Genomic DNA, 25866 nt, shown 5'->3' with positions numbered 1-25866 from the left:
ACTGCCCTCAATCCTCTGGATAGGCATAAACTTTTCACCTGGATAGCTACTTGTGACCATTTTTTAACCACTGGAATATCCAACTGAGGGATTCCCCATTTCGTGTCTTCTTCATAAGTCAGATCATTATCCTCACAGCCTAGAGGCTCAAATGTTGTATTTAGGTCTCCTCCTACTACTATATTATACTGAATAGATAACTTCTCCAGGTCTACATCTAGAGCAGCAATTGTATCTGAGGGTATACCCCCTACAGTCCCCCTGGCATAGATATTGTATATTGCCAGCTTGCAACCGTCGTTGCAAGTAAGCAGGATAGAGAGTAGGTCACTATTTGGGTTAAAATTTTGCTTGGTGGTGCATTGGAGAGATTGGCGTAGCCAAATGATTAAGCCCCCTGAGGGGCGTCCCCTTAGATTCTTCTTCGCGGGCACATGAAAATTTAAGAATCCCTGGCGAAATACTGGAGACACTGACCAAGTCTCTTGTAACAGTACAATGTCATAGGAATCTATGAAGTCGCACCATTCAGGGGTCTCAATTTTATTTTGGATACCTGCAATATTCCAAGAGATAATCTTGATGGGTCTTCCTCTTTCCATACTCCTCTTATTTAAGGGAGTAGTCAGGTTAGGGGAAGGTTCATCAGATAGGGACCTTGCTTCAATCAATGTATTACCTGGTTGGCCTGTTAATAAGCTGTTCTCCCCTGGTTCGGTGGTATGTCCTCTAAAGTCGGGTGCCCTGCGACTTGGTTTTTCTACCACAGTAAGGCTAAGGTTCCTGTGGTGAGGCTCAATAGTATTTAGAAGCCCTGCACTCACCTGACTATGTAGTCAATCACATTGGCTTAATCCAGATATGGCGGAGAACCTGTTATCTAACATGATTCCCCAGTTACTTTTATTTGGTGGGTATTTTGATTTTCTAGTGATGGTGTTCCACTTAGTTTTTAACAACGTTGGGTTTATAGCATTTCCCCTTTTTGTATAGAAGAAGTCCAACGTTAGTGGCACAATTTCTGTTGATCTTCGCTGAGGGGGGTATATATTAGCTAGGATGTTTGGTAAGGCTTCGGGGTCTGAGAGGTGCAAGACCACGCAGTCCCCCCTGAACTTCTTAGAGCCACCTCCGATCCATTCAACCCTTCTAGCTTTTACTATTTCTTGTGCCAATTGGTCCCTACCTCCAGGTTTAAAAGCCATATTCTTGGATAGCCAATGGAGTGATTTATTTATCAATGAGGGGATGTTCTCCTCTTGTCCTGGTTCTAATTGAGGGACATTTGCTAGAACCAGAATTAGTGGGGAAGCTTCTACTATTAGTTCTACAGGACCTCTATCCAGGTTCTCTATCTCGTTAGTGGTAGTAGGATCTGCTGAACCCTCAACCCTCAGGGCTGAATTTATAGTTCCTATCCCTTCTCCCCCTGAGCCAGATTGGTGTGTAGTGTTTAGAATAGTGTTTGCATCACTATCTGGGCAGGCTAGGGTTTTAATGTTTTTTGGGTCTATCGTTATCGAATTTATGCATGCTGGCCTAGAAGTTTCTATTGAAATTTGTTGCAGAAGCGATCCCAATCTGGTAACCTCTGCTGTGAGCGAATCAATTTTACTCAGAAGTGGTTTAGTGATCACTTTAATTTTATTGTCTATAGCGTTTAGTAGCTTTTTAAATTGGTCATCATCTAGGTGAGTTCCACCTCCCCCATTATTCTCGATTTCGTCACCATGTTTATCTTCCGGAGCAGCCTCAAGACATTTTTTCCCCGATCTAAGTCCGCCCCTTTTTGAAATATTTTTACCCTTATTTTTCGTTATTCTAGGGGCTGGCACCGGTGTGGGGGCTTTCTCCTCTAGGGTATTACTTTCCACATCTATAGTGCAGTCGGGGGTTGTTTCATTAATTTCAACTAATAGTTGGGTCAATGAGTTGGTGTCGGGTATTTGAAAGACCTCATTGCTAGTGTCAAGAGATGAGACTGGTGGTGGTGTATTGCCAATGAGCATGTCCGGAGAGTAACTGAGACCCAGTGAGGATCTCCTATCCTGGTTGATTTTGACAACTTTCTGTACCATATAGTTTTCAATTGTATTGATTGGAGCGGAGGATGCTTTAGGTTTAGTCATGATGGTATCAATAGAGGCAGTCTTTGGGGTATCAAACAATATGATGGTTCCTCCAAATGCAGTAATAATGGGGTGACAGCACTTACTTGGGTCGACTTGGGCGGCGTTCTTGGTCCTGCTCCTGCCTCTTCGTGCCGATGAGGGCCGTAGAGGGCCCGCCCTTTGCCCGGGCTTCGCCCCGGGCGTCCCGCTCGCGTCCCGCGACGCGGGTTCTAGCGCCGCTTATGTGCGCCTCCTGGCGCCCTCGTGATGGCAAAGATGCGCGCCGCCGCGTAGGCTGCCGGGAACTGTAGTCCCGGAGCGGCGGCGCGTGTAGTCAGCTGGGAAATGACTCCTGGCGGTGGCGGCGTGTTGCAGGGTGCCTGGCTGACTCTGCTTGACTCCTGGCGGTGGCGGCGTCTGACTAGCGGTAAGGTGCTCGTCTCCCCCGCTCTGCCGGTTCTAGCGCCGCTTATGTGCGCCTCCTGGCGCCCTCGTGATGGCAAAGATGCGCGCCGCCGCGTAGGCTGCCGGGAACTGTAGTCCCGGAGCGGCGGCGCGTGTAGTCAGCTGGGAAATGACTCCTGGCGGTGGCGGCGTGTTGCAGGGTGCCTGGCTGACTCTGCTTGACTCCTGGCGGTGGCGGCGTCTGACTAGCGGTAAGGTGCTCGTCTCCCCCGCTCTGCCGGTTCTAGCGCCGCTTATGTGCGCCTCCTGGCGCCCTCGTGATGGCAAAGATGCGCGCCGCCGCGTAGGCTGCCGGGAACTGTAGTCCCGGAGCGGCGGCGCGTGTAGTCAGCTGGGAAATGACTCCTGGCGGTGGCGGCGTGTTGCAGGGTGCCTGGCTGACTCTGCTTGACTCCTGGCGGTGGCGGCGTCTGACTAGCGGTAAGGTGCTCGTCTCCCCCGCTCTGCCGGTTCTAGCGCCGCTTATGTGCGCCTCCTGGCGCCCTCGTGATGGCAAAGATGCGCGCCGCCGCGTAGGCTGCCGGGAACTGTAGTCCCGGAGCGGCGGCGCGTGTAGTCAGCTGGGAAATGACTCCTGGCGGTGGCGGCGTGTTGCAGGGTGCCTGGCTGACTCTGCTTGACTCCTGGCGGTGGCGGCGTCTGACTAGCGGTAAGGTGCTCGTCTCCCCCGCTCTGCCGGTTCTAGCGCCGCTTATGTGCGCCTCCTGGCGCCCTCGTGATGGCAAAGATGCGCGCCGCCGCGTAGGCTGCCGGGAACTGTAGTCCCGGAGCGGCGGCGCGTGTAGTCAGCTGGGAAATGACTCCTGGCGGTGGCGGCGTGTTGCAGGGTGCCTGGCTGACTCTGCTTGACTCCTGGCGGTGGCGGCGTCTGACTAGCGGTAAGGTGCTCGTCTCCCCCGCTCTGCCGGTTCTAGCGCCGCTTATGTGCGCCTCCTGGCGCCCTCGTGATGGCAAAGATGCGCGCCGCCGCGTAGGCTGCCGGGAACTGTAGTCCCGGAGCGGCGGCGCGTGTAGTCAGCTGGGAAATGACTCCTGGCGGTGGCGGCGTGTTGCAGGGTGCCTGGCTGACTCTGCTTGACTCCTGGCGGTGGCGGCGTCTGACTAGCGGTAAGGTGCTCGTCTCCCCCGCTCTGCCGGTTCTAGCGCCGCTTATGTGCGCCTCCTGGCGCCCTCGTGATGGCAAAGATGCGCGCCGCCGCGTAGGCTGCCGGGAACTGTAGTCCCGGAGCGGCGGCGCGTGTAGTCAGCTGGGAAATGACTCCTGGCGGTGGCGGCGTGTTGCAGGGTGCCTGGCTGACTCTGCTTGACTCCTGGCGGTGGCGGCGTCTGACTAGCGGTAAGGTGCTCGTCTCCCCCGCTCTGCCGGTTCTAGCGCCGCTTATGTGCGCCTCCTGGCGCCCTCGTGATGGCAAAGATGCGCGCCGCCGCGTAGGCTGCCGGGAACTGTAGTCCCGGAGCGGCGGCGCGTGTAGTCAGCTGGGAAATGACTCCTGGCGGTGGCGGCGTGTTGCAGGGTGCCTGGCTGACTCTGCTTGACTCCTGGCGGTGGCGGCGTCTGACTAGCGGTAAGGTGCTCGTCTCCCCCGCTCTGCCGGTTCTAGCGCCGCTTATGTGCGCCTCCTGGCGCCCTCGTGATGGCAAAGATGCGCGCCGCCGCGTAGGCTGCCGGGAACTGTAGTCCCGGAGCGGCGGCGCGTGTAGTCAGCTGGGAAATGACTCCTGGCGGTGGCGGCGTGTTGCAGGGTGCCTGGCTGACTCTGCTTGACTCCTGGCGGTGGCGGCGTCTGACTAGCGGTAAGGTGCTCGTCTCCCCCGCTCTGCCGGTTCTAGCGCCGCTTATGTGCGCCTCCTGGCGCCCTCGTGATGGCAAAGATGCGCGCCGCCGCGTAGGCTGCCGGGAACTGTAGTCCCGGAGCGGCGGCGCGTGTAGTCAGCTGGGAAATGACTCCTGGCGGTGGCGGCGTGTTGCAGGGTGCCTGGCTGACTCTGCTTGACTCCTGGCGGTGGCGGCGTCTGACTAGCGGTAAGGTGCTCGTCTCCCCCGCTCTGCCGGTTCTAGCGCCGCTTATGTGCGCCTCCTGGCGCCCTCGTGATGGCAAAGATGCGCGCCGCCGCGTAGGCTGCCGGGAACTGTAGTCCCGGAGCGGCGGCGCGTGTAGTCAGCTGGGAAATGACTCCTGGCGGTGGCGGCGTGTTGCAGGGTGCCTGGCTGACTCTGCTTGACTCCTGGCGGTGGCGGCGTCTGACTAGCGGTAAGGTGCTCGTCTCCCCCGCTCTGCCGGTTCTAGCGCCGCTTATGTGCGCCTCCTGGCGCCCTCGTGATGGCAAAGATGCGCGCCGCCGCGTAGGCTGCCGGGAACTGTAGTCCCGGAGCGGCGGCGCGTGTAGTCAGCTGGGAAATGACTCCTGGCGGTGGCGGCGTGTTGCAGGGTGCCTGGCTGACTCTGCTTGACTCCTGGCGGTGGCGGCGTCTGACTAGCGGTAAGGTGCTCGTCTCCCCCGCTCTGCCGGTTCTAGCGCCGCTTATGTGCGCCTCCTGGCGCCCTCGTGATGGCAAAGATGCGCGCCGCCGCGTAGGCTGCCGGGAACTGTAGTCCCGGAGCGGCGGCGCGTGTAGTCAGCTGGGAAATGACTCCTGGCGGTGGCGGCGTGTTGCAGGGTGCCTGGCTGACTCTGCTTGACTCCTGGCGGTGGCGGCGTCTGACTAGCGGTAAGGTGCTCGTCTCCCCCGCTCTGCCGGTTCTAGCGCCGCTTATGTGCGCCTCCTGGCGCCCTCGTGATGGCAAAGATGCGCGCCGCCGCGTAGGCTGCCGGGAACTGTAGTCCCGGAGCGGCGGCGCGTGTAGTCAGCTGGGAAATGACTCCTGGCGGTGGCGGCGTGTTGCAGGGTGCCTGGCTGACTCTGCTTGACTCCTGGCGGTGGCGGCGTCTGACTAGCGGTAAGGTGCTCGTCTCCCCCGCTCTGCCGGTTCTAGCGCCGCTTATGTGCGCCTCCTGGCGCCCTCGTGATGGCAAAGATGCGCGCCGCCGCGTAGGCTGCCGGGAACTGTAGTCCCGGAGCGGCGGCGCGTGTAGTCAGCTGGGAAATGACTCCTGGCGGTGGCGGCGTGTTGCAGGGTGCCTGGCTGACTCTGCTTGACTCCTGGCGGTGGCGGCGTCTGACTAGCGGTAAGGTGCTCGTCTCCCCCGCTCTGCCGGTTCTAGCGCCGCTTATGTGCGCCTCCTGGCGCCCTCGTGATGGCAAAGATGCGCGCCGCCGCGTAGGCTGCCGGGAACTGTAGTCCCGGAGCGGCGGCGCGTGTAGTCAGCTGGGAAATGACTCCTGGCGGTGGCGGCGTGTTGCAGGGTGCCTGGCTGACTCTGCTTGACTCCTGGCGGTGGCGGCGTCTGACTAGCGGTAAGGTGCTCGTCTCCCCCGCTCTGCCGGTTCTAGCGCCGCTTATGTGCGCCTCCTGGCGCCCTCGTGATGGCAAAGATGCGCGCCGCCGCGTAGGCTGCCGGGAACTGTAGTCCCGGAGCGGCGGCGCGTGTAGTCAGCTGGGAAATGACTCCTGGCGGTGGCGGCGTGTTGCAGGGTGCCTGGCTGACTCTGCTTGACTCCTGGCGGTGGCGGCGTCTGACTAGCGGTAAGGTGCTCGTCTCCCCCGCTCTGCCGGTTCTAGCGCCGCTTATGTGCGCCTCCTGGCGCCCTCGTGATGGCAAAGATGCGCGCCGCCGCGTAGGCTGCCGGGAACTGTAGTCCCGGAGCGGCGGCGCGTGTAGTCAGCTGGGAAATGACTCCTGGCGGTGGCGGCGTGTTGCAGGGTGCCTGGCTGACTCTGCTTGACTCCTGGCGGTGGCGGCGTCTGACTAGCGGTAAGGTGCTCGTCTCCCCCGCTCTGCCGGTTCTAGCGCCGCTTATGTGCGCCTCCTGGCGCCCTCGTGATGGCAAAGATGCGCGCCGCCGCGTAGGCTGCCGGGAACTGTAGTCCCGGAGCGGCGGCGCGTGTAGTCAGCTGGGAAATGACTCCTGGCGGTGGCGGCGTGTTGCAGGGTGCCTGGCTGACTCTGCTTGACTCCTGGCGGTGGCGGCGTCTGACTAGCGGTAAGGTGCTCGTCTCCCCCGCTCTGCCGGTTCTAGCGCCGCTTATGTGCGCCTCCTGGCGCCCTCGTGATGGCAAAGATGCGCGCCGCCGCGTAGGCTGCCGGGAACTGTAGTCCCGGAGCGGCGGCGCGTGTAGTCAGCTGGGAAATGACTCCTGGCGGTGGCGGCGTGTTGCAGGGTGCCTGGCTGACTCTGCTTGACTCCTGGCGGTGGCGGCGTCTGACTAGCGGTAAGGTGCTCGTCTCCCCCGCTCTGCCGGTTCTAGCGCCGCTTATGTGCGCCTCCTGGCGCCCTCGTGATGGCAAAGATGCGCGCCGCCGCGTAGGCTGCCGGGAACTGTAGTCCCGGAGCGGCGGCGCGTGTAGTCAGCTGGGAAATGACTCCTGGCGGTGGCGGCGTGTTGCAGGGTGCCTGGCTGACTCTGCTTGACTCCTGGCGGTGGCGGCGTCTGACTAGCGGTAAGGTGCTCGTCTCCCCCGCTCTGCCGGTTCTAGCGCCGCTTATGTGCGCCTCCTGGCGCCCTCGTGATGGCAAAGATGCGCGCCGCCGCGTAGGCTGCCGGGAACTGTAGTCCCGGAGCGGCGGCGCGTGTAGTCAGCTGGGAAATGACTCCTGGCGGTGGCGGCGTGTTGCAGGGTGCCTGGCTGACTCTGCTTGACTCCTGGCGGTGGCGGCGTCTGACTAGCGGTAAGGTGCTCGTCTCCCCCGCTCTGCCGGTTCTAGCGCCGCTTATGTGCGCCTCCTGGCGCCCTCGTGATGGCAAAGATGCGCGCCGCCGCGTAGGCTGCCGGGAACTGTAGTCCCGGAGCGGCGGCGCGTGTAGTCAGCTGGGAAATGACTCCTGGCGGTGGCGGCGTGTTGCAGGGTGCCTGGCTGACTCTGCTTGACTCCTGGCGGTGGCGGCGTCTGACTAGCGGTAAGGTGCTCGTCTCCCCCACTCTAACTGTGCCAGAGTGTTATCATGTGCGTGATATTTTTGGTCAAGTCAGAGAATATTTGGTTCCTCTGCAGACAGAGTTTTCATTACTTGAAGGCCTTCAGCATAGAAGTGGTAGATGATAAGAGCTGCTTTCACAGCTTTAAGACTAGAATCTTTAAGGTCATTTAGAAAGCAATACGTTTCTATGGATGGAATAAGTAACTCAAACCTTTTTAAAGTTATCTCAATAAGTTAGGATAACTTTCAATGTCATCCATAGTAGAGTCCGCTGGAGGTAGAAAACCCAGACATTGGTGCAATGTAATCTTCTCACTCTGGTACTGTGAAGTATCTCTGCGCACTTCACCTTCCTCCTGGCTATCATCAGAAAACCTGTCCTTATGTGCTGAGGTTATGGCGGTGTGTTTGGGGTGGTGGCAGCTCCCTGGGACTCCCGCTTTGCTTGTGGCCATAACGATTAGAACGGCAGTGATTTAGAGACTGTCTGTTCGTTTTTAGAAAATTTTATCGTTTCCTTCGAGTTATTTTTAAAATCTGTCTAACCACCTTTTGTTATCCAGGTGCATCGCGGGCGAGCTCTGACTTACCCGTGTATTTTTGGCAAGCCTCTCCTGGCCCCTTTTCACCGCAGCTGGTGTTACGGTGGTGGTAAGGGCGGGCGGCCATCTTGAGAGGAGTCCCTCTCCCCAGCAGAACTGGTGGCAGCGTTCTAGCTGGGGGAGAGAGGACACGGCATAAATTCAGCCGAGGCCGATAGTCTTTGTGGTGTGTTTGGGGTTGGGTGGCAGCTCCCTGGGACTCCCGCTTTGCTTGTGGCCATAACGATTAGAACGGCAGTGATTTAGAGACTGTCTGTTCGTTTTTAGAAAATTGTATCGTTTCCTTCGAGTTATTTTTAAAATCTGTCTAACCACCTTTTGTTATCCAGGTGCATCGCGGGCGAGCTCTGACTTACCCGTGTATTTTTGGCAAGCCTCTCCTGGCCCCTTTTCACCGCAGCTGGTGTTACGGTGGTGGTAAGGGCGGGCGGCCATCTTGAGAGGAGTCCCTCTCCCCAGCAGAACTGGTGGCAGCGTTCTAGCTGGGGGAGAGAGGACACGGCATAAATTCAGCCGAGGCCGATAGTCTTTGCGGTGTGTTTGGGGTGGTGGCAGCTCCCTGGGACTCCCGCTTTGCTTGTGGCCATAACGATTAGAACGGCAGTGATTTAGAGACTGTCTGTTCGTTTTTAGAAAATGTTATCGTTTCCTTCGAGTTATTTTTAAAATCTGTCTAACCACCTTTTGTTATCCAGGTGCATCGCGGGCGAGCTCTGACTTACCCGTGTATTTTTGGCAAGCCTCTCCTGGTCCCTTTTCACCGCAGCTGGTGTTACGGTGGTGGTAAGGGCGGGCGGCCATCTTGAGAGGAGTCCCTCTCCCCAGCAGAACTGGTGGCAGCGTTCTAGCTGGGGGAGGGAGGACACAGCATAAAATTAGCATGCCTGCAACAGCGCGCAGCGGTCGCGCATGGCGGGCGCGCCTCAGGCGCGCCGAAGGTAAGCCAAAGGTCAGCCCGTCTGCGCCCGTCTGCGCGCGGCGGACGCTGGACGGGCTGGCAAACAGGCTCTGACCACGACCATAACTAGTATTCGCTATACGCGTTCCTCTCTGATATCCTTACGCCCATTATTAGAAAAAAGTCTGTCATGTGCTACTATTGACCCTGTTAGGCTCAGCTCCTGTCCGGCCTGCGGCTTTGCATGTGGTATTAATAACTCTACTTCACAGAAATCCAACTGTGAAGTAGCTTCTATTTCAGCAGCCGTTATAAATGCACGAACAATGTGTAAACATGCCTTGGAAACCTTTTCTTTGTTGGAAGAAGGTACTTTGGACCTGCTATTTATTACGGAAACTTGGTTGGATGGTTCGAGTGCTCCTGACATCGAACTAGCCATTCCAAGAGGGTTCAAGATCCGTAGGAAGGATAGGGTTAGTGGTAGAGGTGGAGGGTTAGCAATCATTTTCAGAGAGTCTTGGAAGCTTAATGTGGAAGATTCAGATAATCTCGAGGGCGGCGAGATTATGAATTTCTCGTTAGTTTTGTCCCCTCATTTTACTCTGGGTGGTTCCCTCATTTACCACCCCCCCGGCCCCGCGGGACGATTTCTTAAAGGTCTCTTGGAGACTCTCGTCCCCAGAGCAGTAAGATTCTCTCGTTTCCTGCTGCTTGGTGATTTAAACATCCATGTAGATTGTCAGGATCGTCAGGAAAGTAAGCTCCTATCTGACTCCTTCGACCTGGCCTCTCTTACCCAATGGGTTTCCTCCCCTACTCATTCGGGCGGTCACATTTTGGACGTCGTCGGCTCTAACTTTTCATTGAAGGTTGAGGCCCCCCAAATACTCACTTGGACTGATCACCTGCTTATTAGATTTTCTTGGTCAGCCTTGAAGGACCCACCTAAAGTCTACCTGAATACACGCCCCCCAAAAATCAACGTAGGTAATTTTTCTGTTTGGCTGGATCAGAATAGGCCTCAGTTGGGAGGAGATCTAGATTCTGCTGTGGAGATTTATGATAGGTGGATTCGAGCAGCCCTGTCTGTGTCTTCAAAGGCTACTGACCCCGGCAGAAGCAGGATCACTCCTTCACAACCATGGTATTCGCCCCATCTTCGAGCTGGTAAATTAGTCTGTAAAAAATTGGAGCGAGCTTGGAGGGTGGCTTATTGCCCACAAGCAAAGGCAGCTTACCGCTCTGCTCAGCGAGAATATTATGCCAATATCAAGCTGGCCAAAACTGAATATTTTGCCAGAAGAATTGAGAAGGCGAATAACAATAGCCGAGAGATTTTTTCTATAGTAAAAAGTTTCCTTTCTCCATGTGCAGAACAAATTTCTATCAAGCCCTCTACCGAATGGTGCGAAAGCCTTTCCTCCTTTTTCTTGACTAAAATTGTCAAAATTCAGCAAAGTCTTAGAGCTATCGGTGGGGGGAGCCGGACTGAGGATAGGGTTGGATCTAATGTTGAACCCACACACACCATGGAGAGCTTTGTCCCACCTTCGGTGGAGGACACCTTAGTGGCAATCAAATCGTTAAAATCTGGTGCCCCTGGTGATACCTGCCCGGCCAGGGTGTTGGCTGAAGTGGCAGAAGCAGTGGCTCCTGAGGTTTCTCAAATAATGGGTCTATCCTTTACATCAGCCAGGGTTCCTAACGAATGGAAACAGGCTAAGTTGCTTCCTTTGTTAAAAAAGGTGGGTGCAGATCCTACTGTGCCTAGTAATTACAGACCCATATCTTTACTACCAGCTATGGCAAAAATTGGGGAGAAACTTGCTTTCGCCCAGCTTAATGCCTTTGTAGAAACCTCGGAGGTCCTACACCCTGCCCAGTCTGGCTTCCGTGCAGCTTATAGCACTGAGTCGGCGCTGGTGGAGATTACTGAAGCCATTAGGGAGTGTCTGGACAGTGGCGGCAGAGCGGCTCTGATTTTATTAGACCTCTCTGCCGCGTTCGATACTGTCCCTCATTCACTCCTTCTAACCCGCCTAGCGGAGATTGGAGTGATGGGCTCAGCACTGAAATGGGTAGAATCTTTTTTATCAGACAGATCTCAGCAGGTTTGGATCCCACCTTTTTCATCCTCGGTCAGGCCCCTCACTACCGGGGTTCCCCAAGGCTCCACATTGAGCCCCCTGCTTTTTAATGTTTATCTTACCCCCCTCATTGTGCTGGCCGAACAAATGGGAGCAAAAATCATAGCGTATGCAGATGATACGCAGCTTTTATTCACCTGGAAGGATGCAGAAACTAACACAGAGGTTGTCCGTTCGTGCCTTTCCGCTGTGTTTAACTGGTTAGCAGCTGCACAGCTGAAGTGCAACGAAGACAAGACAGAAATCTTGCTGTATGGCCAATTCCCATCCAACTTTAGAGAACTCTTGTGGCCGTCGGATTTTCCCCAGCCAGGCTCAGTTACTATCGCTGCCAAGAATTTGGGAGTCTGGTTTGGAGAGGATCTGAGATTCGAGGCACACATAAAAAAACTTACTGCTGTGTGCTTCGGCTCTCTAAAAGCCATGAGAAAGTTCTTTCCGTATCTGCCATCATCTTCCAGAGAGTCGGTTGCTAGAGCTTTAATTTTATCTAGGCTCGACTATGCCAACTCTCTTTTTAGCGGCACTCCCGCTTTCTTAGTTGCCCGACTGCAGATTATTCAAAATGCGACAGCACGGCTGCTGTTTAACATTCCAAGCAGAGAAAGCGTGCGAGCACACTTAAAAGAACTTCATTGGCTGCCGATCGCCCAAAGGATAACTTTTAAAATCCTCACCTTAGCATTTAAGGCAGTCCATGATATGGGACCATCCTATCTAAGGAAAAGATTCAGTCGCTATGTCCCCACACGGCAGCTACGGTCAGCCGGCTGTAATCTCTTGAGTGTGCCACGCTTTCAGCGAGTACGATTAGGAGGCTACTCGCTTGCTGTTGTCGCAGCTAAGACGTGGAACGCCCTTCCCCTCTCCCTGAGATCGACTGAGAATTTTGTTTCTTTTAAGAAAGCACTAAAAACTCATCTTTTTAGAACAGCCTATTAGTGTTCTTTTTCCTTTAGCTGGCCACTTGCTTGTTTTTCTTTATCGCGCCAGGATTCTCTGGCAGTAATGGAGCGCGCTATAAAACAGCAAATAATAATAATAATAATAATAATGGGCATTCTCGGAAGAGGTGATTGCTCCAGAGGCTGTACTTTGGTACTTGAAACAGAGATGCCTGATGTAGAAGGCCTAATTTGAGGCTGCAGTTGAAGTGACGATTGTGGTCTGGAAGGATGTTGGCCTGGTTCAGCACCTGAAGGTTCTGGTAATCTTCTGTGGTAACCTGCAACTAAAAGATTAGGATATTTTACCAGTTCTGTAGAAACCTGGACCACTGACTGTTCTGGGTACTTAGGATCCTCCTCATAAGGGGCATAGTGCCACTCTTCTTCATCTTAATGTTCCTCAAAAGATTGATAAGGCACATTAGGATCACGTCCATCACTTAGCCAATCTGGACCAACCTTAAGGCTGGTGGCTCCTTCAGCATAGTCATCATCAGCACGATCTTGGTACTTAAAGTTAAGTTTAAGATGACGGTAGCCTGGACCAACAAAGTCCCTCTATGCCTAAATCTTAACTTCTCTATCCAAAAGACATTGAGTTTTTAGTGGTAACAAGTTCTCAGACAAAAGTGCGCCGATAATAAAGAAATTGTGATTCCTTTCTCGAAAAAGATGTAATTCCTAATGTATTTCACATTTGTTTTTCCATTGGGATCTTCGTCAACAGACAGCATTTGAAAATATTGATGGGGACAGTTTGTCAGTTTCTTTTTTTGTCGACAGTGGTTTTTATCTATAACAGTTCCTCCTTTGTCAGTTCTGTTAGTGCTGATTTAATCAACAGTCTGAACAGTGCCATCCGTTCCATGGCATTTTCTTAAGAGAGCCAGATTTAGGCTTGTCAGAGAAGGCTTTTATGAAAAAAACATTTAAAGAGAGTACAGCAGCTCAGATAATGGACTTTGGTCTGACATTTATGTTCAGATTTTCTCTGAATTTTCTTTTGTGCTTCTTTGGAACTTATGGCAATCTCCTGAGAAGGTATGAAAGAATGCCCTTGCTCTGAATGTACTTTTTGAGGGCATTATTTGCTACCTGAGAAGCACCATCAGAGCTATCCTCAGAGGAGGGGGTGACTTTTAATTTTATAGCCACAACAAAGGTCTACCTGCCCTGTCTTTGAAGGTTTTTGTACAGAAAGTCTGTGATATTCTGCAGTCATTAGCTTTGTGGGAAAGCTGAAGATACACTCTCCTTGAAGGTTCTTTAAATGCAGTCTCAGCTTCTCACAGGTCATACACCCCCAAAAAGTCCCTTTTTTGAAAAAGGGAACATTGACTGGTCAGTCAGGAAAAATGCTCAGAAGCAATGCCCAAATGTGGGATGATTCTGGGTGTATCGTCGGACACTGGTTCATGAAGACCTGGACCAGCATAGGGAAGCATCGAGTGCAGAAAATGACCAGCATTATATCTTGCATTGTGCACTACCTCATTTACGTCTACTTGAACCTTTGTGTTTGAAGACGATGCATTGAGTGCTCTTTCTCTGCTTGTTCCATGTTTGGCTGTTGTGGGGTCTGTCTAGATCAGGGGCTAAACTGGAAATGATCTTAGATTTTGGTGTGGCTATATCTATATACATATTTGCCAGGTGCCTAGGCTACATATGTATATTGGAATATAGAGCATAAAAAATATCAGGAGGCCTCCAGCCATTTTTCAAATGTGACCATGGCAGACTTAACAAGCATTGGCATAGCCAATAGGTCTCGCCTTTGGGACTTATAAGTGTTTAGTCATGCAACAGTTGATGTTGTTGCACTAAGGATATTGTGCTGCATAACTAAATACGGTACCAACAGCGACACCTATTGGCTATGCCAATGCTTGTTACCTCTTCCTGGCAGACCAAAAGTGACAAAGAGTCTGTCTTTCTGAATCCGCTGGATCCGTCAAAATAAACAGAAAGAGCACGCTTAATAGCCAATAAACTTAACATCTGCTCTTCCTGGGAAGGAGAAAGAAAGAATGTCTGAAGAACCATTTCCTATGAAGAATGAAACTTAAAATTCATTTTAGGAAGAAATGCATGCTCTAATTTATGTACCAACGCATCATCCAAGAAAGTGTAGAAAGGATGATGACATAGTAAAGGAGACAGTTCCCCAAACATTCAAGTAGAGGTGATAGCAACCAAGAACAGAACCTTATATGATAGAAATATTAAATCCACTGTGGTTAAAGGTTTAAAGGCTTTAAAACCCAGCGACAAATCCAACGCAGGAGCTGAAAAAGGAAGGAGCAGGCCTAGAAATAGCACAATGTTTAAACATTGTGGCCACCAAATGATATGCCTTCGAAACATCATCAGTATTGTAAAAAAAAATTTGCAATAGGTCTCACATTTACACAAATTTAAGCTATTGGCATTGTAAATGATAATGCCTTTTATTTATGTTTTAAAAACGAAAACAAAAATAAAAGATTGTTATTTGCAATGTCAATAGCTCAAACTCACGTAAATGCGAGACCTATTGCATTGCAAATGCTTATTTTTAAACCCAGCCAGGATTAAGATGTTCCTAGGGCACTTATTGGTTTGGACACTGTGCATTTCATGATAGGCTCTTCATGTGCCAGAGTCTAGTCCCAGAAAGAACCACGGAAACTGGGAAAGAGATCAATACAAATGTTTTTAAAAAAAGTTTGTGAAACGTTGTCAAATACAGTTACGTATTTGTGCACCCATGTGACCAGATCCTGGCCTTCAGTTTACTCCATGTATATAGGTGTAGTACGAAAACGCTAAATGGTTCTTTTTGTTTTCTTTGTAAATTATTGTGACTAGGATCAAATATAAAATGTATAAAATGTTAAACATGAAATAATATTTTAGGTTTCTAAATATAGAAATAAGGCTGCAGTAAACACAGGAACAATTGGATAAGAATATACTTTTCCACCCTTATGTTACCATCCATTGCAATGTGCTTTAAATCATGGGTGTCCTGCGCATGCATAGGCAATAAAGTCAATCATAAGGCACCCACATTGCAGAAATAAAAAGAGAAAAAGAATCCATTGATGAAAAGACGGCCTCCATGCCCTGCACGCCAGTTTTATAAATGTAAACAAGTCGACATGCACCCTTTCCACTTTAAGATGGCGCGACAGCTTTGTGTACTGATGAAGACATCATAGAGATCTATGTGTCACCTGAATGTGAAAGGTTCTAATCCCTGTGAGCCCTTTCGTCCTTCTGAGGTCAGCATGAGGACCATTGAGTTTGATACTAGTTTACAACTCTCACAACATCTAGAGACCTGAAAAGTGGTACAACACAGCTATTACTGTTTTCCTTGCCTGTGTCTGCATCGGAGGTCTGGCAAAATGCCTTTGCTGCTGCTGTGAATTCGCACTTGGACATCAAGCCATGCATTTGCCAGGCTTCTGACCTGGCCTGCTCTGAGGGTGTTGGTGCGCATTTTACCTTCTCTCTCTCTGCATAATTTAGTAGTTACAGCCCAGAGGAGTATTTCATATCATTACTCAATGGGTGGAGGCAGTCTGTTTGCTGACTACAGTTTCCAGAGCAAAAATACTCTGCTTGCTTTCGTGGACGTTCGGGACGGGCAGAGAAGGAAAAGGGCGCTGTCACTTCCTTACTGCCCAGCGAAGGCACGGACAATGTCCTCTTCTTTTCTGTGCTGGCAGCTGCCCTCTCCCTCTTCCTATTATTCCCTCTCTTTCTGTCTTGCTCCTCACTTATTGAAAACCGTGCCTTAAAGAAACGGTTCACAACCTCTCTTTCCTTCTTTCATTTAGTTGTTTCCCTGTGAAATGGATCCAAAAAAGACAAGGGCGTGCCTCGTGCTAATGAGGAGAGGAGGAGGCAGCAAGGGGAGGAGAAGAGAGGAGGGGGCCTTCGCCGGATTCCCTTGCAGGAGCGGGCAGGATCCATATGTCAAAGCTCGCTCCCGCAAGGGAATCGCCAAACGTGTACGCATTGCCATTGAAGGCAATGCAATGCGTGCACGCTTTTGGCAGCCAAACTGAATCGATGGCTAAAGGTCTTTTTCCTATGCAGCATATGCGTGCTGCGTAGGCAAAACCTAAAAACTAGGTGGTTGGGTAGATCAAGGTAGAATCAGATCTTAATCTGATCGAACCTTCTCTGGGACCACATGATAAAAGGGTGCTAGATGGTAAAGCCTCGGTGAGAACCATGAATTTTTGTGGACTGTCTGACATTGTGTATTTTGTTGGATGACGTTGTCTGGTTTTAGGCACCTGACAAGGCACCAGATTTCTAGTGAGAATTAGGTGGCTCTGAATCTCTCATTCGTTTTAATCCATGGCATGTCCTTAGTTTAACTCCTTCTTTCAATGTGAGAAAAGTCATTCTCCTCATCGCTATGTCCCAGTTGTTTGGCAGAGGGGCTACTGGTTACCGTGGAATGTTTAACATTTGAGACTTCAGAAGAGAGGTAACTGAAGAGAAGAGAAAATGAAGTGGTTTTCATTACCTGGTCCCCTAGCCCTTCCTGGAAGCAGGCGTCCCAGTCTGAATATGACTGCTCTCTCGTACTCTCGTACAATCTGGAAGACAGAACAGAGAATAAAAGCATTTCAGAATGTACTGCAGAAGACATTACACAGTTTGTCACACATCTGTGCTTCAGCAACCTTACTGCTTCATCTGGAGGATTACCTGAGCATTAGAACCAATGAGAATCCTGCTTTCACCTTCGCTACAGATGAGAAGGCGCTATCTAGCCAAAAGTGGCCTCTTCCCAAGGCTTCTGTGCAATACTATCACCTGTCCTCCAGATCTTTAACAAATGTGGAGTTAGAACACTTGTGACTGTGCAAGGGAGGATACTCTTTTGTTAAATGGATGTGTGTCTACACCTACTGCATAAGCGCTGGCATAATCACACATGCTTGTTCTCACAAGTGTTTTGTCCTGTGACATGTTTTCTGCGCTTCCAAAATTGAATGGTGTGCAGTCTTGTGCCATAGTTTTTTGTAGGCAGCAAACTATGAAGTTCTTGTTATTCCCTTTCAAGACTAATGTCCTCATTACAATAACGGGCGGTCCTGATGTGGGAGCGAAGTAGCAACTGCCGGGTAGTGGCCATCCATCAGGTCACGCCCCAATATGAGAGCCACTGCAGATGGGACATTGGACCAGTACGAAGCATATAACAAACATTGTTGTATAGTATACACCGTGCCTAACCCGCAAGGACTCTGAATGCTTAGCGGTGAATTCTATGATGTAATATTATTGCGTGTGTACATCGATATACATGACTTGTATCATTCTAACCTGTGTATTTTCTGAAATGTTCAAATTCAATAAAAAAAATGTAAACTACAATAACGGGCGGTCGGACCTCCGGCTGCTTTTGCATCGGTCAGGAGACTGCCAGACAAGCAGTCGGCGGTCCGACTGCCCTATTACAATGACGTCAGAAAGCAGTTTTTTTCCATTCTTCCATAGTGGAGAAGTGTGGCTCAATGGTTAGAGCGGCAAACCCTGATGCAGATGTTTAGCCTGGGACCAGGGTTCAATGCCTCGGTGGGGTTTGGGCTCAAAATTCCACGGACCTGATAATTCTCGCCTCTGTGCCTATTCTAATCATGGAGTCCCACTCTGCAACTCTGGGCAATAGCTTGCTTAATCTCCACAACGGCCCCCACAACGCTAAGGATGCCTGGCCTCCACCTTGGGAGTGCCCAGGAGTGGACACCTCACAGGGAAAGCCAGGATGGGTTCCACAGTGGTATTCGTACAAGCGCCTTGAGACCCTTGCACGTGAGTAGTGCGCTATACAAGTATCAATTTACAATTTACATTGCAACTTGTGCTGCTGCCCAGGAAAAGGGCTGCAGCACAAGCTGCAGTAGAAAAATGCACTTTATGCACATCCATGCAGTGACTTATGGAGGACAGGGGCCCTGCTTGTGGCCCACAAAGTACGTTTCTGTCTGCCTTTTCATGGCGGTCTGAAAAGGACATCCTAATCTCTAAAGCTGTGCCTGCACAGGCACCGCCTCCATTGTAGGGATAGGATACCAACTGCTGCCCCGACGGGATCTTGAATCCTGTCGGAGGCAGCAGTCTTTCCCACTGCCGACCTCTGCGGTCTGACCACATGCATTAAAATGTGGCCATCGGAGCGATGGCCTGGATGTTGGGCAGACCCCCAGCAACGGCCTTCCAGTGGCGATCTGCCGGACATCGAAATGAGGCCCTAAACCTTGTAGCGCAGTCTTACTTTGCTTTACCTTGGTCTATTCTCCATTGCTTTCTGTGTAGCTGCTTCCTTCAGTGGGTAACCAATCTTGACCAGTTACCTTGTGTGAAACTGAAAATGTTGTAGATGAAGACCTCGCAGATTGGAAAATAGAAATATTTTAAGAAGTTTAAAAAAATATATGCATCCATAAAAGGTGGGAAATATGTTATGCATTTCAGAGAAAGGGGAATTCATCATAGGGTGAACATGTCAAAGACAGCATTGTTTGCACATGATCAGAGAATATTTAATAATGGATGTGGCACAGCTAAGAGAGCAGGGGTGTCAAGCAGAGCTCCAGGAGGGGTGGTTCTGTGACAGGTTTTCAGTAAATCCAAATAAGATAACTTTATATACAATTAATTCAAATGGCAGTCACTTACCTAATCAGTGTTTACCATGAAAATGTGGTATAGATCCAGTCGTCCTGGGTCTACAGTCGACAACACTGTAATAGAGTTGTATGTCAAAATATCGTATGCAGCGATATTGTCTGATGAATAGTGTGTCCTAAATATTGCTTACAAAAATATCAACCCTAGCGTCTAGATTTTCAATTCCCCTCTCCAACAGGGCAACATTTTCTACACAATAGGTAAAGCGCAATATTTAACGCCAGACAGTATTTTTACATCAATTTTGTGGTACCATACCCTAATACCTGGGAGAATTACATAACGAAAGGTTTATTTGAAAAGACCTATTTTCAGGATAATAGAAACCACAGACCGGGCAGAGTGTAGAAATCCTGGAGTGCACAGTTCACTGAGTACAAAGATGATGGTCAGCTTGCTGGTGATGGGTGCTTCAAAGGTAAGGGAGAGCACATGAAAGATACTTTCACGATAATGAACACATCAAAGGCAAAGCAAGGTTCAGATATGACACAGTCCAGAGATGATGGGCTGTTTAGAGGCTAAAGGCAGCTGAGAGACTTCAGACATTAGGATGTATTCGCTGTGGGGTATTGTGGGCTTTGGGTCATTGTCATCATGAGTCACAGAGACCCTGCTTATGGCAGACCCTCAAAATACATTATTCAAGATGCTGTCGTAGCCAACCAGTAGGTGGCAGAATAATGTGCATCTAGAATGGTGTAAATCTACAAATGTTGTGTTGCAGCTAAATAAAGTGTTCCTATCAGTGATGGTTGCTTGTTCAAATGTGATCAACAGTTCAAGGATCAGACCATGAACCACTCGGAAACAGACGTTTTGAGGCTTGGGCAAAGGGGGCTCTGGCCCAGGGCCCCAACTTTTTACCCCCCCCCCCACCCTCCTCACCCCATAGGAGCCAGCTCTGTTCTGCAGAGCTTTGCCCTACTGTTCTTAAACAGATTGTTTTAAATACCGTTTTCCTTTAATTTATTTTTAATGTGTGTGATGTGTGAGAGTCTAAAACAGATATTTTGCAGAGAAATGTTGCGGTTAGGTTTCATGTAGCATCCATAAAAAAGATGACTGGAGATCAAAACAGGACCTCACATATGAGAAATGGGAGGGTGTCACAGAGATTGTTTGCAGTCATACTAGTGAGCTGCTGCTGTGGTACAAAAACTAACTATCCCTGAATATTAAACGTAAAAACATTCAGGGCCTCGTTTACGAGAAGTGATGCATTGCTGCATGAAAGCAGAGACGCGCCACTTCTCAGTGCGCCCTCCTTGCGACACAAATGATGCATCATATTTACAATATGACGCATCATGGCGCAAGGAAGGACTGATACATCAGTTTAACTGACGTATCTGTCAGTGCAAAAAGTGGCGAATTGCTGGAGTTGTGTCGGAAGCCTGACGCAACTCCAGCAATGTTCCTTTCACATAGGGCAAGCCCCATGTGAAAGGACCTGCGTCACCCTTACGCCTGCCTCATGGCAGGCGGAAGGTTTTGACGCATTGGCGACCTAGAAGTGTTTGCTGCGCCACTCCTACGACCCTTTCTTGCGGGGGTACGCCCACCCTGCATACATTATACCTGGCTCAGATATAATGTAGGGCAGAGGTTTACGAAGTGACGCATCTAGCTAGATACGTCACTTCGTAAATATGGCGCAACATGACACTTTTTTTACGCCACAGGTGCGTCACAAAAAGTGGCGCACCGGTGGCACAAAAGTGACGCACGGGCTCATAAATACGCTCCTTAGCATTTGGACAAGTGCACCTGTGCACTACAAGTGACCTGGCCAATCAGGGCATGAAAGAGCTGAAACTGGATTATAAATTAAAAGCTGTCCCGAGCAGGGGCCCCCAAAATAAATTTGGCCCAGGGCCCCCCAAAAATATAAGATGTTCCTGCTTGGGAATGATGTGCCAGTCAGATATGATCCAAGTTGAGGGGAGAGGCAGGTATGAAATGATACAAGACAGGTGAAGGATGGCGGACGGTTCAGATGTGGTAGACAAGCCATATAATTATTATTATTATTAAAGGGGCTTGTAAAGCGCCTGGTGACGCCTCCCGGCGTGTCCCCGCGCTGTGGAGAGAGAGTTTAAGGAGGGGGAGACTGAGATACAGACAACTATAGAGTGAATAGATAGGTTTTCAGCAATTTTCTGAAAGATGCCTCATTTATTTCTTGCCTGATGTTCGTGGGGAGAGTATTCCACTTCTTGGCTGCAATAGTGCGGAAGGACCTACCTCCCATTCTAGCTCTTTTTGGGAGCGATGTTTTAAGCAAGCCCATTCCCCTTGATCTGAGAGATCTGTTGGGCTCATACAATAAAGCCAGATCGGACAAGTAGGAGGGGGCTTTTTGGTGAATGATCCTGTGGCACCAGAGGAGTGCTTCAAATAGTATCCTCTTGCTAATAGGTAGCCAGTGGAGGGTGGCATGGGAAGGTCTGGAAGGAGCTCTGCGGGGAAGTCTTAGCACTAAGCGTCCTGCTGAGTTTTGCAGGACTTGTAATCTTCTGATGTTTTTTTCGGACGTGCCCAGCAGCAGCACGTTTCCATAATCTATTCGGGAGGTGATAAGTGCCTGAGTCATGGTGCGCCTGGAGTTCAACGGGAGCAAGTCCAGGGTACGCTTGAGGGTTTTCATGACTCCAAAGCACTTGCCTACTGTTTTTTTGACATGGCTGTCAAAGGAGAGCTTGTTGTCTATCCAGACACCGAAGTTCTTAGCTTCCTGATTGAGAGTAGGTAAGGGTCCCAGACAGGTAGGCCACCAATCTTTAGTCCACTTTGTGTCTTTCCCTCCTATTATAAGTACCTCCGTTTTAGTGCCATTTAATTTGAGGCAGTGTTCAGTCATCCAGGCAGCAAGCTTGCACATGCAGGATTTAAAATTGTCGGCCTCGGAGGAGGGAGCTTGGGACAGGGAGATCAAAAGTTGAGTATCGTTGGCGTAAGAGACAAGCTCTATGCCGAACGATTGTACCACCTCAGCCAACGGAGCCATGTACAGGTTAAACAGGGTGGGACTCAGGGCAGAGCCCTGAGGTACCCCCTGTTCAAGCATCAGGCTGTCCGAGAGAAAAGTCCCTCTCTGGACCTGAAAACTCCTGTTGGTAAGAAAGGCCTTCAGCCATCCCAGCGCCTCTTTGGTGACCCCCGCTCTGTTTAGACACTGTAGCAAGATGGAATGTGCTACAGTGTCAAACGCGGCACTGAGGTCCAGCATGATGAGAGCCATGGTCTTGCCCTCATCAGCTCCTTCCCGCAGAGTTTCAGTCGCTCTCAGGAGAGCTGTCTCAGTAGAGAAGCTTGATCTGAAGCCCGACTGCCATATATGGAAAGCATTCTGGGCTTCGAGATGGGCCATAAGTTGGACATTGGCAACTTTCTCTGCTAGTTTTGCTAGATAGGGTAGCAGGGAGATTGGGCGTAGGTTCTCCAGTATGTCCTGACTCATATTAGGCATTTTTTTGATGGGGAGCACTATGGCTTGTTTCCATTCTGTGGGTAAACAAGCAGTGGAAAAAGATATTTGAAGCATATGTCTGAAATGGGGCTCTAAGACCGAGATAGTCGCAGCCAAGATTTTAGGTGGCGCAGGATCTCGTGGAGAGCCGGATTTGATGCTCTTGCGCATTTTTGCCAGTGTTTCAGCGGGAGGAACAGAGAATACACTTAAACAGGATTGTGTACGTATATGGTCTTCATTCTCTGTGAATTCAATACCAGGTTTTATATTGCTAGAGAAGTTCGCATATATGTTTGTGATTTTACCTGAGAAATACTTAGCAATTTTATTGCAGGTTTCCACTGAGTCATTTTGGGAGGTGGGATTGGAGTCGATTATTGAGATTTCCTTGTAAATCTGAAAGAGCTCCTTAGAGGAGTTTTCAGCTTCCAGGATCCGGTTGTTATAGTGAGATGCCTTGGACAAGCGTATCTTTTTATTATACTCTTTTTGCGCTGCTTTATACTGGGCTTTGGTTTCAGGGCAGAATTTGTGACGCCATTCTCTTTCGAGCTTTTTACAAGCGGTTTTGAGGATCTGGAGCTCCTGACTGAACCAGGGGGTCGTTTTTTTGGTTCTCATGGCGTTGGTTATAGTGCGAATCGGAGCAGTGATGTCGAGAGCCTTTGTGATGCAGTTTTGGAGGTGTTCGTATGCTGTCTCACAATCGGATCCTATAGGAAGTCCTGTATCCTGAACAATTTTTATGAAGGAGTCTGTCGAGAAATTTTTCCATTTCCTGCGTTTATATCGCTGTGAGCTTTGTTTGTGATGCTCAGTCCTATCTAGTTGGAATTGTATGGGGATAATGAAATGATCAGACCATGGTACTGGCTGGGGAGGTAGGGTCTGAACTCCCTTCCAGTTCCCAAATATTGGGTCCAATAATGTCCTAGTTGGTGTGACGGATCCTTATTTTTTAGTTCTAGTTGTAGGGAGAGTAACTCAGACTTGATGTCTGTCGCCTCCTTATCGAAGGGATCGTCAAAATGGACATTTAAGTCTCCTAGCACTAATGTATATAATGACTGAACCATCCCTCACATCTGAAATAGAGGACAGCTCAGACATGATGCATGCTTCTGAGCTGCTGTACAGTTCACAGATTATTGTATTCACCTCTCACAACAGACATCTTGAGAAGCCTCACCTTCACACAGAACCAGATGGAGATGGGAAACGTCAGCACAATGACTAATAAAGATGCAAGGGTCAGAAGCCACTCACAGATCCCAAGGCCCACAGCCTTTATGCCTAAAAAAGAAAATGTTGGTTATCAGAATCAACCCAATCTTATAGGACAGTTACCATTAAAAGGCAAATGTTTGAAGGCAGACTCAGCCACAAGCATCCTATCCATGAGAGCAATACAGGAGATGAGTGGCCAGAACCCATGCCGCACACATTACTCACAGGCCATTCTGGTTGTAGTCATCTCTGTGAAAAGTTGGAGGAGTTTCATGACTGTAACTAAGCAGACATAAACTAGCATCATGAAGCATCAGCCACGGACACCTACAGCCTGTCTAAACTGCTTCCTTCTTCACTTTGCATCTGTTGTTTCAGATATTTCCTTCATTTTCTCATGTCAAATATAGAGAGTCCGCACTGTGGCCTAATATTCTTGATGGGAGAATCACATTAAAATAATATAAACTTTTTTCTTCCTGCAGTCTAGGATGGAAGCAGTTAGACAGGCATGGCAAATACACGTCCAGGATGACCAGATTTTAAGACTAGCCAACTATAAAATACATTTACATACAATGACTTTAATTGAAACCTATGTACAGTCAGTGGCTATCCTATACATTTGGCATGGCTACAGCCATCATGGGCCCTAGTTGGGCATGCCTGTTGCAAGGCCCTATCTGAAAGAACGAAGCTCACCAGTGGCTTTCAGAAATGAGCATGTACTAAATTTGGTGTACTGTACACAGTATCTACAACTCATTAATGAATTATTGTGAAAGTTAAGAAATGACATGCACACAAAAGAATACAATCCATTCAGTGAGAGGTTCCAACCCTTCAAACATTTGACCTAAATCCGTACCAGCTACCAACAGAAAGCAGGTAAGAATTACTAGCTGGGAGTCTTTGAAATCTTAACATGGCTGGTGGGTACAGGCAGTGAGGCTGGCTGGCTTTCATTATGGTGGAGCATGGTAACATAGATTTTGGCGATTAATAAAACTAAAATATACTATGATGACACTAACCCAGATTGTCTGAAAATTTGCAACAGATTGCCAAAAACAAAGGGGATTGTTTACAAGCCCCTTGCGCCAGCAGTGAAACACTTTTTCCCATGTTAAAAGTGGCGGACCGGTGGCGCAAGGGGCTTGTTAATAAGCCCCAAAGTATTTATAGTGTACTCTACCAGATGCAAGCTCAACTGGCTGCAGTCATGGATAAAACCCAGGCTCATTGAGTGATAGTTCTCATCCCAGCACCAGACTCTGCTTTCTGCCACTTGCTATTGATTCTCCAGCTTCCTCCCTGGCCCAGACTCCCTACTAATTCCTCGTTTAACCATGTTCACAGTGGACCATGCAGTGGATTGTGGTTTTGGGCACAACTTGAGAAGCTATGATTTTTGCAGGCAGGGGTAGAAGAACACCGCATGGAATCAAGTGGCAGAGTAGCAGGGGAAGAAACAAATGTCTTATCTGTTAGCTACAGTTCTCTAGCGTTGGTATGTTTCATAGATTCACATGCCTAAATCATGTCCCACTGTCAAACTGGGATTCACTGGCTGTTTAAAGAACACAATAAGCACTGGTAAAACGGCCATAGGCTCAAGAACACTAATTGTTTAGTAGTACCTTCACATTATTTAAAAGCATCCAAACTCTTGCCACTCAGATGAATGCACTGAGCATTCTCACCACGGCCTCTCCTCCCCTCCCCCAGATGTCACCATAGCTCAGATTTTCAATGCACAAGTTAAAGGGATCACACAGTGAGTGTCTGACTGGGGAGGACGGTGTGTCACATGTGATTCTATCAAAGATACCAGCCCTGTAGAACTTTAGCTATAGGTACGTATCTATCTTGCTTATTCTCCTGCACTGGACCGTTCATAAATTCACATGCTTGAATTAGAATAGGCAGCAGCCAACAGTACATTAAGAAGTGGGAAGCTGCCTGACCATACTGATAGAACTGCTTATCCCACTAAAAGAATCTGCTGCTTCATCTCTATCCAAGTATACAGAAGAGTGATAGTTGGAATGATTGAATTAATCTCAGCCACTGGAAAATTCCAGGCAAACTCGGTTTGAACCCAGCCAGATGAAAATCAGTCTTGCTCATGCTCCAATAGGGACAGTCCAGCACAAACTGCCAGGCCAGGTCCTCCCTGAACTGGAACACAAGCATATGGCTGGGTCAAAACTAAGGTGGCTTGGTGTGCAGAATAATGATGGATTGGGATGTGGCTCGAGTAATTAG

At 49.7% G+C, this 25866-nt stretch overlaps 1 protein-coding gene across 1 annotated transcript in view; it reads right to left on the bottom strand.

The window, feature by feature from the left end:
- The window catches only part of NPHS2 (NPHS2 stomatin family member, podocin), a 72446-nt gene that overhangs the window by 21863 nt on the left and 24717 nt on the right, over positions 1-25866 (bottom strand). Inside the window, exons 2-3 of the mRNA XM_086936353.1 lie at positions 23561-23664; positions 16723-16795 (exon numbers count right to left, since the gene is read on the bottom strand). Coding sequence (XP_086792479.1) covers positions 16723-16795; positions 23561-23664 — 177 coding nt within the window. The remainder of the gene's footprint in view (positions 1-16722; positions 16796-23560; positions 23665-25866) is intronic.

The sequence above is a fragment of the Lissotriton vulgaris genome, chromosome 1_1, assembly GCF_964263255.1.
Source record: "Lissotriton vulgaris chromosome 1_1, aLisVul1.2, whole genome shotgun sequence".
In the NCBI taxonomy this organism is placed as follows: Eukaryota; Metazoa; Chordata; class Amphibia; order Caudata; family Salamandridae; genus Lissotriton; species Lissotriton vulgaris.
This window is presented reverse-complemented; position numbering and strand designations above follow the sequence as displayed.